The sequence below is a fragment of the Phyllostomus discolor genome, chromosome 6 (assembly GCF_004126475.2).
Source record: "Phyllostomus discolor isolate MPI-MPIP mPhyDis1 chromosome 6, mPhyDis1.pri.v3, whole genome shotgun sequence".
In the NCBI taxonomy this organism is placed as follows: Eukaryota; Metazoa; Chordata; class Mammalia; order Chiroptera; family Phyllostomidae; genus Phyllostomus; species Phyllostomus discolor.
In genome coordinates this window covers 137,281,677-137,294,141 of record NC_040908.2, presented here as the reverse complement: position 1 = coordinate 137,294,141, position 12,465 = coordinate 137,281,677, and the positions used below count along the sequence as shown (strand labels likewise).

At 47.5% G+C, this 12,465-nt stretch overlaps 1 protein-coding gene across 1 annotated transcript; it reads left to right on the top strand.

The window, feature by feature from the left end:
* Positions 1-2,149: 2,149 nt before the first annotated feature.
* DBX1 (developing brain homeobox 1) lies at positions 2,150-6,150 on the top strand. Its single transcript, XM_028514479.2, has 4 exons — positions 2,150-2,529; positions 3,113-3,214; positions 5,134-5,336; positions 5,750-6,150. The coding sequence occupies exons 1-4, from the start codon at positions 2,163-2,165 to the stop codon at positions 6,104-6,106; spliced, it is 1,029 nt and encodes a 342-aa protein (XP_028370280.1). The 5' UTR covers positions 2,150-2,162; the 3' UTR covers positions 6,107-6,150.
* The last annotated feature ends 6,315 nt before the right edge of the window (positions 6,151-12,465 follow it).

Sequence of the window (12,465 nt, the reverse complement as noted above, 5' to 3'; positions counted from 1 at the left end):
CCAGAATGCATTTGGGGAAGGAGGTGGGGATTGCAATGGAAAACTATCCTGTGGCGAAGTTAAAGCCCAAGTGTTCAAATGGTTTAGACTTTTGTCTCTTACTTTACTGGAAAACTTCAAAACAAGTAACTTTTGATGTGCTTACAGACCTCCCTCTTCTATTTTCCCGGGTCCCTAGTGAATTCGAGCAATGCACTTTCTGTATCTAAACATTTCCGTCATTTATTTAAAAGTTTCTTTCCTTAGGGGTTTTCCACCGCCCGCTGCCCAGTACGCTTCCAAAAGCCGTCGTGGGCTCAGGAAGGCCATACTCGTGTCATCTTCGAGCATTAATTCGGCTCCAGAGCCCACCCCTAAATAACTTTTTAATTTGAATCAAGGGAGAGCTTTAGCAGGCTCCGTTTCTGGTTTAATGTGATATAAATCGCAGATGCACTTTTATTGAATGGTTAAAGCAGCGACATGGAGATCATCAACAAAAAACGCCCTGAACAAAACCATCCAGAGAAATAAAGCTGGTTAATAAGATTTTTGAGAAAGCTTTGTGTTAAAAAGCAAAAAGGAAAACCAGCTGAAAGTGACAGTTAGTTCATGGTTAATAGGATCAGGGAGGCCTGGCAGGGCTGCACACTTTTCTTTGGGGAGGTTCAGCCGCACTAAAGTGAACGGGACATTTAACACATCTGTTATCTTGCGGAGCACAGAAACACCCCAGCCCCAGCCCGGAGGAAAGGGAAGGACTGTCTGCAGGAATATTCTCATCTGAGGCCCCCAATCGAGCATAGGCTTCCCTGATGTGCACGAACATTCTCAGGAACCATGTCCTTTATTCCATGTTCAGACATTTGTACTTTGCAGGTAAGATGTTGCAAAACTTTGACCAAGCTCAGGGCCCCGCATTGGGTAGGTAGCGCTCTATCCTGGCAAATCCCAATCTTTGCTACTAGGGCTTTTAAAAAGTTCAGGCTGTGAGTGAGTTTCAGCTGAAACTGTCTAAGGCTCCTTGAGATTGGAAACGGGCCACATAGCACTCGCTGCATTCTGGCTGCCCTGTATGAGGCAGCTGCTGGCAGCGGGGAGCCCTGTGCAAGTGGAAACCTGCTGCTTTGCCCCGGGGAGGTGCTCCCCTCCGCTCCTACCCTCGATGAGCTGGGGAATGCTAGTTGGTGACACTCCTTAGATAAATGTGGCTGAAAATCATTTTTCAAGTTGCTAGGAATTTACATAAGGAGGCTTGTTCCACTCTTCAGGTATCACCAACTCACTCAAATTCAACCAGTTTCCCATAATGAAATCACAAGTCAAGACCTCTTCCCTTCGCCCCTATGAATGAGCATCCAGGAGCCCTGAAGCACCAATTTCAAGTCCCCCTGGGTTGTTAGAGTGGTACCCCCTCCACAAACACACTGACTGAACCTACCTCTTATATCTGCTTTATGCCTCAGCTGCAGTAGCAGAGGACTGGAGTCGGAAGAGGGAGTATATTTTCACTTTCATGGACTTAAAATTTTCCATTGCCCTTCCCCAAAAGAGGGAGGGTTATTTCAGTGATTGCCTGGGGATGAATTTCTATGAATATTTATTGATTTATTTTCTAGGCTCAGCAGGGGAGCTGCAAATAAATTTAGTGCGTTCTTTAAATAATTCCTTTTCTATGAGGCAAGATGTCATCTGAAACTTCTAAATAGGCATTTAATTAGCCCGGGTGTTGCTTCGGAACAAAAACTCCCGGCAAGAGCTTTGGGGATGAACTGTATTGCAAAGAGGCGGTCGATATGCAGAACTGATGTGCGCCAGCCTTTGTTGCCGGCCCATTGTGCGGGCAATGCTTATGAAGACTAATCCAATCATAAATTGCACCCCTGCGCCAATCAGAGCGCCCAGAGCCTCCGGCGAATGAAGCTCGAGTGGAGAACTTTGTTGAACTTCATTGTCAGAGCTGTCACTTTTCAAAGCGCTTTAACGGGCGGGCTCCTATAAAACCATCACCTCGACGGGAGGACCACGGAGGACTCGCAGGCGCCCAAGTGGGAGCGTTTGTTACTTGGAGACGTTTGCTAAGCCCAAGAGAGAGGGCACCGCGGGGGCGGGAGGGGCGGGAAGCCAGGCATTTACCCTTCGGCTACTGGAAGAAGGGTTATTACGCCTGCCCTGCGCCTAACATGATGTTCCCCGGCCTCCTCGCGCCCCCCACCGGGTACCCCAGCCTCCTGCGCCCCACACCCACCTTAACGCTGCCCCAGTCCCTGCAGTCGGCATTTTCCGGACATTCGAGCTTCCTGGTCGAGGATCTGATCCGCATCAGCCGCCCCCCAGCCTACCTGCCCCGCAGCGTGCCCGCGGCCAGCATGTCGCCCCCTAGGCAGGGGGCCACCGCGAATCTTACGGACACCGGGGCCTCAGACCTCGGCTCCCCAGGTCCGGGCAGCCGGCGGGGCGGATCACCACAGACTGCCGTCGCCCCTGCCAGCGAGCCCACGTTTCTGAAGTTTGGGGTGAATGCCATTCTCTCCTCAGCGCCCAGAAACGGTAAGCGAGCCCAAAACGCTGAGGACCGGTCCAGGTGCGGAGTCCTGTCCTCGGTTTCGTGTATACAGCAGGTACCCACGCAAATATCGGCGCACACGTGTACGCACTATCCCAGAGGCCTCACGTCGCGCAATGTGAGACTTAGGACCCGCGGATTCCGGGAAAGAAAAGCCTCCAGGTTCGCCCCACCCTCAAAACGAACTTCTGCAGTTCAGTCGCCGGGGCGCACCGTTCCCTAGCGCCGCTAAACAAAGCGCGCGCTACTGCGCCTCTGCGATTCTGCCCTCTAGCCTCTGGGTGCCAGTTTCTTAAAGCCCAAGGCTATATTCATTTACTAGCTTCGCTAGTATTATGGATCTGCAATTCTCTTCTTCCGTGCTTGAGTCCTACCCATTTCGTTAATGCCTAGGATGAGGCTGGGAACGGGGCTGGGGGGCGACTCAGGACTATTTGGGGGATGAAAGGATTTCGTATGTATAATCATACCGTGTATTCAACGTGCAGAACGATGATCGAGCAGGTAATAATCAAATTCCCTTTCTGTCTCCCTCCCTCTTTTCCTCCCTCCTTTACTCTCTTCCAGAAGGATCCCCCGCCTTGCTCCAGAGCGTCCCTCCCAAGACCTTTGCCTTTCCCTACTTTGAAGGCTCCTTCCAGCCTTTCATCAGATCTTCGTATTTCCCAGGTAGGTTTCATCCCCCTCCCTTCCCAGAGACCGGGCGCGCCCCCGTCCCAGCACGTTGCGAAGCCATATTTCTCCGTCCACCCCTCGGGGTTATGCTCTGGTTCAGAGGTTGCGAGGCGTACAACATTCACGAATCCGTCGCGCCAATTTGATGCCCTATTTAGCACAAGCAGTGACTGCTTGACACTTTGCACCAATTCTCTGCTCTACAAATTAGCAGGAATTGTCATGGTCCCAATTTGAGGCGGTTCCCTTCCCGGCGAGGAGCTGTTGGCATCCCTTCACGCCGCCGTTTTCCCACAGAGTCAGTGCGCTTGGCCACGATTCCCCCACAAAGGTTTCAGCACCATGACCAATTGGTCAGCTCCTCCGGGCAGCCACACACAGACCGGCCCTCGCCCCTCCACGCCGCCCAGAGACACCTACCAGCCGGGGCTAATTTCTCTTTAAGACTCATTCAGGGCTTCGGGCTTTTCACAAGACCACATGGAGTGCCCTCTTGTGTGGGATTCCTGGGGTCGCGCTGGGGAGGGAGAATAGATCTCCCGCAACCCCAACCTTCTTCCAACCTGATTTCCCAAACTCTTCTCATACCCTCCCCCCCACCGTCGTATTTTTTAAAGGACCACTGATCTGGTAAAATAAGTAGGAGGGGAGCTCCTACTCTACAGGAGATTGGTTCCTACTCTACAGGAGAAACGCCTTAAACAGGTTCCACGAGGTTTTCATCCTGGAGTCCCAGTGGTAGCTCAGAATCTCTGCAACTGGTGGAGACTCAGAAGGCGAAAGAGGGGCGCCTGTAGAGAGAAAAGAGGCTGCGCACGGTTGGTGGGGGGTGGGTGAAACCAGGACAGCACTCCCAAATATCGGCGAAAGCAACAAGCAATTGATTTTTAAAAGGAAGAGAGAGAATTCACCGACCTCCCCTCCCCACCCCATTCACGCTGCTGCGGATCATGGAATGCGCTCCCTTTCTCTCTCATCTCAATGCGCTAACAAAAACAACCCGAGCTTTATAAATAGCTTTTCATGTCCATTTAATGAAAATGATTCGGGGGAGAGAAGCCTCTGCCATCCGTACTCTCCCCATGGTCTTGGCCCGCAGTTGTGTTTAGTTTGAAAGTGTAAATCTCTTTTGTCCCCGTAATATATGGCTTTCGCTGCTTGTCCTCAGTCTTTTTCTGTTAGTTCATTACTACACAATTACCATTCACGCTTCATTAGAGTCTCTGTTTCTTTTTGTTTTGTTTTCCCCCTCCCTTAAAGCGAAACTTTCCCCCTTTTTATCATGCCAATACCCATTGGGAAGCGGTCAATGTGCTAATTAGCTGCCACTTTTCATGTATTCGTCCAAATTCTTTACGTTTGTGGGGGAGGGGAAGGAAGAGGAATATTAAAAAAAAAAAAAAAAAGATGAATACTGATTGGGTTAAAAAAAAAATCCAAAGCGGATTTTCTCCTCACTACCAAATAAACAAAGCCCCTCAGTTTCATCTAAGGAATGCAAAAGCCACCTAGGTGATAAAAGAGTGGTCTCGGCTGGCTATTTTATCATTTATTTTTTGTTGCTATTTTAGCTGATGTACGCAGGTTGGTCTCCCCCAGACTGTTGAATGGGAAAAAAACGAAGACAGGCTATTGTGGTAGCTCTTTTCTGTGTTTCCGTGGTTTTACCTAATCCGGGTTTGCTTGGCTGAAAGGGAAAGTTATTTGGGCGGAAAGCGCCTTTCACTCCCGAAGGTTTGTAGGTTCGCGGCCTATTCTCCAGGGGAAGAAAGTGGAGAGCTCTAATGAGACGAAGGGGTCAGAGAGGAAAACCGGGGGAGGTGGCCCTGGGAAGGCGGACGCCACCCCCGGGCGGGGCACCACCCACGAACTCGCAGCCTCCCGCCCAACCTCCCGCCCGCACCCCTCCGCAGCGTCCTCCAGCGTCGTGCCCATCCCGGGGACCTTCTCGTGGCCGCTGGCCGCCCGTGGCAAGCCTCGCCGGGGCATGCTGCGCCGCGCCGTGTTCTCCGACGTGCAGCGCAAGGCGCTGGAGAAGATGTTCCAGAAGCAGAAGTACATCAGCAAGCCCGACCGCAAGAAGCTGGCAGCCAAGTTGGGCTTGAAAGACTCACAGGTGAGAGCCGTCTCCCCACAGCCCTCTCCTCGCCACGCGCTCCACCCCTCCCCTGCGTGTAGCACAATGAGGAGTGCGGGGTCCAGCTCTCTCCAGGCCTCTCAGGACAGCCCACTCCTCTCCCCACCCCGCCTGCCCTGGACGCAGCGCCTACGCCCCTGTCCGTCTGGGCCAGGTACCAGAAGTTGGGGCCAGAGGCGCAAGGAGTGGGGGTGGGGGCGAGGGGAGGTTTAGAGCTGAGGACCCTTTGAATCCACATCAGGGCGTGCGGAAGAGGCTGGGGGAGGAAGGACAGAACCCTCTTTCCCTGCCCCTCCCCTCACCTGCCTGCGCCCCCGACCCCCCGCTCTCTTTGAGGGAGGGTCTGTGCTAACCTTTGTGTCTGCACTGCCTCTCTGCCCCTCGCGCATCAGGTGAAAATCTGGTTCCAGAACAGACGCATGAAGTGGCGGAACTCCAAGGAGCGTGAGCTCTTGTCTAGCGGGGGTTGTCGTGAGCAGACCCTTCCCACGAAACTCAATCCGCATCCGGACCTCAGCGACGTGGGCCAGAAGGGCCAGGGGGACGACGAGGAGGAAGACGAGGGCCGGGGCAGCCCCCGCCACCGCATGGCCTATCACGCGTCCCCCGACTCGCGGCACCTGCGGGACCCGAGGTTCCAAGGGCCGCCCCTTTCCCCGGCTCACTCCAGCAGCCCCGGCAAACCTTCGGACTTCTCCGACTCCGAGGAGGATGAGGAGGGTGAAGAGGAGGAGATCACGGTGTCTTAGGAGCCTCCCGCGCCCAGGGTACTGTTTCTAAGTGCTTTGAAATTGAAGAGGTTGGGTTGGGCCTGGTGTTCACTGAGTTCCCGCCACCCGGACGCTGCCACTCCCCGCTGTGGACTCGTCACCTTGTCAAGGGCGCCCCAGCCCCTTCCATCGCCCAAGGGCACATTTCCTTCCCCCACACCACGCCTCTCCACAGCCCTCTCCACAGACGTTAAATGTAGGTCTTAACTTTTTCTCAAGGGCTCCTGTCCATCTTCTTTATTGCAAACTATTTGAAACACAGTGGGGGGTTCACTCCCACAGCCGGGTTTAACGGTGAGCCAGGCCCTGCTGGTCCTTAGCAGCGACAACCCTGTAAGGCAGGCAACCCTGGATGGAGGAGGAAACCCGTGTAGGAGCTACAGCAGCACGTAATTCCAAGACCCCTGCCTTCTTAAAGGCACCTCCCTACCTTAGGTACAACTCCGGACTCTGCTAACCTCGTCTTCCAGTAACAGTGCCCTTAGAAAGCTCAAGAATTTCCAAAAAGAAAGAACATCTATGCCTTCTGGTCTAAGGTGCAACATAAAATGCTGAGCCTTTTCTGTCATGTTGAAAATGCTCTCTGGGCAAAGAAATGAGTTCTCTAAATGGGAGAAAGAGTCCATCTCTATTTCTGTATGTGTGTGTTAAAGCTTTTTAAAAAAAAAAAAATTCTGCATCCACAGTGTACGCACCAAGCCCCCTACCTTGTGCCCTTCCGTTATTTCTGGGGAGGTTTTGCGGACTCGCAAGGCTCCTGAGCACTGGGCGTGGTGTGGACAGAGAGAGACCCACAAGCCTCTTTGATTTTTGTTTTTGTACCGAACTCTGCTGTCTTTGCACAGCTTTTATGAACTGTACGCTATTTTGTACACATATGTTGTATGGATATTTTATACCAAGGTTATTGTGAATGACTATAAAGGACTGACTAGAGTTTCTTTTTTATTTTTTTTTGGCAATGGTTTTTAAACTTTAAAAAGTAGCTGTTTAATTGTATAACTTATAAAGAAATACTTATTTTGTATTTTTACCATGTACAGGTTTTTATATATGTATATATGTATCAAATGAACAAATGCCAAATAAAAAGTAGAATGGATAAAAGGGTCAAGTGATATTATCATTCACTCACAGACTACTAACGCTGAAAGGAATGGTGCTCCTCTGGTCCGAGGGCCGCAGGAATTCACAGAAAGGAGGCCGATACTCAAGAGGGGACGGCACATGTCTAAAGCCACCCAGCTGCTTGGTGGCCAAGCTGGAACTGGAGCCCACCTCCAACTCTCAGGCCAGGGCCCTCTCTGCTCCCCTTCACCACAGAATAAGCATATTTGCTATGGTTACAGAGCTCCAGTCAAGTACCAGCAAGTCCAGTCTGCAATACTCCTTCTCCCCTTCTCTAAGGATGGAAACGATGGGCTAAGAGAAGTCAGTGGAAGTTTAAGTGGTTCCGGTTTGAAATGGTTTTCCTTTTTCTCCCTGAAAGCATAGTTCCTAGTCCCCAGAGAAGCTCATAGTTGGTCTTGACTTTTGTGTATGAACTAATTTTGTGAGGAATGCCATCTGCAGGCATGACATGAGAGCCCACAACCAGACTCTAGGGCCCCCAAGTGGCACTGAAGTTCTTTAAAGACTGGCTTTCAGCAGAAATGATGTATTTAACCAACAGCCTAGAGAGCAAAGAACATCAGGTTAGAACTCTTGCTCTGGCTGGTGTGACTCAGTGGATTGGGTGCTGGCTTATAAACCAATTGGTCACTGGTTCGATTCTCAGTCAGGGCACATACCTAGGTTGCAGACCAGGCCAGGTCCCCAGCAGGGGCATGTGAAAGGCAACCACACATTAATGTTTCTCTCCCTCTTTATCTCCTTCCCTTCCCATCTGTCTAAAATAAATAAATAAATAAAAATCTTTTTAAAAATCCCTTTAAAAAAAGAAAGTGTTCTATATATGAGGGGGTACCCCAAAATGGAATTTATTTATAAAAAATGTATGTTTATTCTTACATGTTTAAACTTCAGTCACCTTCAAAGTACTCTCCATTTGATGCAATACATCTATCAAGACCTTTTTTTCCATTGCTCAAAATAGTTCTTGAACTCATTGATTTTTATACCTTTTAGTGCTTCTGCCATTTTATGTTTTCACTTCTTCCACATCAGCAAGACATTTCCCTTTGAGGACCTTTTACATCCAGGGAAACAAAAAAAGTTGCTTGGGGTGGGGTTGGGTGAATAGGGAGGGTGGGGCACGGCAGTCGTGATGTTTTGGGTCAAAAACTACTGAACACTCAGCACAGTGTGGGCAGATGCTCTGTGGATCACCCGTCATGAAATGGGCAAATGCATTGGAAGAGTCTTAAAAAGAAAATTCACTGAAGCCGAACACAGCCTCTCACAACAAGGCCAGCTGGTACACTGATGCAGATTCCTAGAACCTCACCTAGCAGGAAAAGCCTGTACTACAAGAGGCCTGTCCTCCAGAAGATAATTCCAGTTTTGGGGGGATCCCCCTCTTGTAAACACAATGGAATATTATTGAGCCTTAAAAAGGGGGGGGGGAATCCTGTCACATACTCAACATGCAAGAACCTTGAGGACATTATGCTAAGTGAAATAAGCTCATAGTAAAAGGACAAATACTATCTGATTCCACTTGAATGAGGCACCTAACATAGTCAAACTCATAGAAACCAAAAGAATTGTGGCTGCCTAGGGCTGGGGTGGGTGGGAGATCAGGAGTTGTACGGTGGGCACAGTTTTGGTTTTCCAAGATGAAAAAATTCTAGAGATCCGTTGTACAGCAATGTGAAGCTAGTTAGCATCACAAAACTGCAAATTAAAAAGGATTAAAATGGTAAATTATATGATTTTTTTAATCTCAGGTTTTAAAAACTTAAATGAATTGGAATAATAACTCACATGTTAGAAGAGATAAAACCCAGAAATGGTCAAAAGTGTGACATGCAAGTGAAAAAGTTGGAGGCAGCGATATTATCGTAAGACAATGTAGAATTCAAAGCAAGAAACATTATATGATATAAACAAATTTTTTTCTATAATAATAAAGTTAAAACCCAGAAAAGGAAAAAAATACTCTGAAAAGTTTAAAAGTGTATGCTACTTCTCTGTGTTCACAAAGCTTTACTTAAGAGCTACAAATGCTGAATTTTGGCTCATTGTAGTGTCTCTTTCAGCGGAGCATCACAAGGGGGAGGACCATATCCACTTTGCATGCTGTTTCTCTAGTGTCATGCATAGTCCCTAACACACGGTAGGCGTCTGATATGTGTTGAGTGAACAAATAAATTAAAAGGAGGGAAGGAAACACTCTAGAGAGTAAACCAACAACTTTCAACCAGTGTGCTATGAGAATTTTTAAAACATGAATACCTATTCTTTTTTTTTTAAGATTTTATTTATTTACTTTTTAGAGAGGGAAGGGAGGGAGAAAGAGAGAGAGAGAGAAACATCAATGTGTGCTTGCTGGGGGTCATGGCCTGCAACCCAGGCATGTGCCCTGACTGGGAATCGAGCCTGTGACATTTTGGTTTGCAGCCTACGCTCAATCCACTAAGCTACGCCAGCCAGGGCTGAATACCTATTCTTTAGTCAGGGTCACTGACCTCTTTCCCCTTAGACTGTCAAATAAAAAAAATGAAACAGCCAACATAACAATAGTTACCCAATGTAAATGCATCAAAATTATACATATTTTTGTCAGATCAGCAAAACATATATTTTTGGCATGCCACAGAATTTTAGTAATTAGTTTATGTGTGCCATGAGATGGAAAAGGTTGAAAATTGCTGGTCTAAACTATAGGTATGGAATTTGTAAATCTTTCAAATGAACTGAAGAATTACTTAGGCAAAAAGGAAGAAAGGAAAGAAGGGAGGGAGGGAAGGAGGGAGGGAGGGAGGGAGGAAGATGCTCAAACATCTCTCTTCTCAGACTGAGACACAGATAGTGAATGGCCTTTGGGTATCTTGGTGCTCCAAGAACTTGTTAAATTCCACATGCCAGGACCAAGTGCCACGTCTTCCAGTTGCAATAATCCATTCAAACAAAACAAAATAAAATGAAACAAAACAAAAAAAGAAAAAAGCCCCTCACTCTTGCCCCTAGTTCCATGAGTGTCTATATTTCTCTCACTCAAAAATTAGAGACCCAAGTGCCATTCCTGACCTCTCCTTCTTTTCCACTCCATACAAGGAATCAACCACTAAGGCCTGTCCCTGTATATAAGTCCTGAATAGATTTTCTGCTCTTCTTTCCATTTTCATTGGTACTATCTATAAGAAGTGCTATTATTATTTTCTTTAGAAGAACATACTATGCACTAGATGTGATGAGTAGCATTTCATATACACATTTTCCCTTTCATCCAACTATGACTATTTTTAATTTTATTTTATTGATTATGCTATTACAGTTGTCTCAATTTCCCCCCCTCCATCCAGCACCCCCTACTGCCTCAGGCAATCCCCACACCATTATTTGTGTCCACGGGTGATGCGTATAAGTTCTTTGGTTACTCCATTTCCTGTTCTGTACTTTACATCCCCGTGGCTATTCTGTAACTACCTATTTGTACTTCTTAATCCCCTCACCTCTTCACCCATTCCCCCACACCCCCTTCCCATCTGGCAAACATCAAAATGCCCTCCACCCATCATTCTGTCTCTGTTCTTCTTGTTTGCTTAGTTTGTTCTTTAGATTCAATTGTTAATAGATATGCATTTATTGCCATTTTATTGTTCATAGTTTTGATTTTCTTTTTCTTAAATAAGTCCCTTTAGCATTTCATATAATAATGGTTTGGTGATGATGAACTCCTATAGTTTTTTCTTGTCTGGGAAGCTCTTTATCTGCCCTTTGATTCTTAATGATATCTTGGCTAGGTAGAGCAATCTTGGCTGTAGGTCCCTGCTTTTCATGACTTGGAATATTTCTTGCCAGTCTCTTCTAGCCTGAAAAGTTTCCTTTGAGAAATCAGCCAGAAGTCTTATAGGAACTCCTTTGTAGTTAACTACATTTTTTTTGCTGTTTTTACAATTCTCTCTTTATCATTAACCTTTGGCATTTTAATTATGGTGTGTCTTGGAGTGGGCCTCTTTGCATCCATCACTCTCTGTGCTTCTTGAACTTGAATGTCTATTTCCTTCACCAAATTAAGGAAGTTTCCTTTCATTATTTTTTCAGATAGATTTCTAATTTCTTGCTCTTCCTCTTCTCCTGCTGGCACCCCTATGATGCAAATGTTTGACCTCTGAAAGTTGTCCCAGAGGCTGCCTACACTATCCTTGTTTTTTGGATTCTTTTTTCTTCTTGTTGTTCTGACTGGTTGTTTTTTGCTTCCTTATGTTCCAAATCATTGATTTGATTCTCAGTTTCATCCACTCTACTGTTGTTTCCCTGTACTATTTTTAATCCCATTTCACAAATAAGGAAACAGACTCAGAGACCTTTTTGATTATGCTCTTTCCCCAGCACTGAGAGCATCTGAGAAAGCTTTGTGGAGAAATTTGCTCAAAGGCTTGTAGGATGATATAATTTTTATGGAGTAGGAACAGGAAACCATATACCACACCACTTCAAGAGAGACATAAGAGAGAGCAGAGGGAAGGATGTATCTGGGATGTGGTGGTAGACAGTGATGTGGTAAGGAAATGGTTTTACTTAGAGTTGAAACAAGTAGCCACTAGGCAAAACATTTCCAAAATGCTTCTCTTTCCCTTTAAAAAAAAAACCGGAAGGACTTCCAGCCAAGATGGAGGCATAGGTAGACACACTGTGCCTCCTCGCACAACCAAAATAAGAACAACAATTTAAAAACAAATAAACAACCAGTACTGACAGAAAATTAAACTGTATGGAAGTCCAACAACTAAGGAGTTAAAGCAGACACATTTATCCAGACCAGTAGGGAGCACAGAGTTGGGGGGCCAGGCAGAGAGGGGTTGCAGCAAGCAAAAAAAGCAGCAGCTGGCAGACCCAGCGAGGCACATCCAGTCCCACATTCACACACAGATAAACCAGGTGAAACTGGGGAGTGAGAGAGACCACGCAACCCAGGGTCCCAGCTCAGGGAAATAAAGCCTCAAAACACTGATTGAAAACACCTGTGGGGGTTGAGGCTGCAGCAGGAGAAACTCCCAGCCTCACAGGACAGTTCATTGGGGAGACCCACAGGGTCCCAGGACATACACAAACCCACCCACATGGGAATCAGCAGCAGAAGGGCTCAATTTGCTTGCAGGAAGTGGGGGGGTAACTGAAAGCCGGCAGAGAGCAGAGCAGCGCCATTGCTTCCTCTTGGACCCCTGCCCCAC

Excerpts from the sequence above, each read along its gene's own strand:
- DBX1 (XM_028514479.2), top strand. The coding sequence starts at position 2,163 with ATGATGTTCCCCGGCCTCCTCGCGCCCCCCACCGGGTACCCCAGCCTC. Across the intron at positions 3,215-5,133 it reads CAGATCTTCGTATTTCCCAG|CGTCCTCCAGCGTCGTGCCC; the intron begins GTAGGTTTCATC and ends ACCCCTCCGCAG. Across the intron at positions 5,337-5,749 it reads TGGGCTTGAAAGACTCACAG|GTGAAAATCTGGTTCCAGAA; the intron begins GTGAGAGCCGTC and ends CTCGCGCATCAG.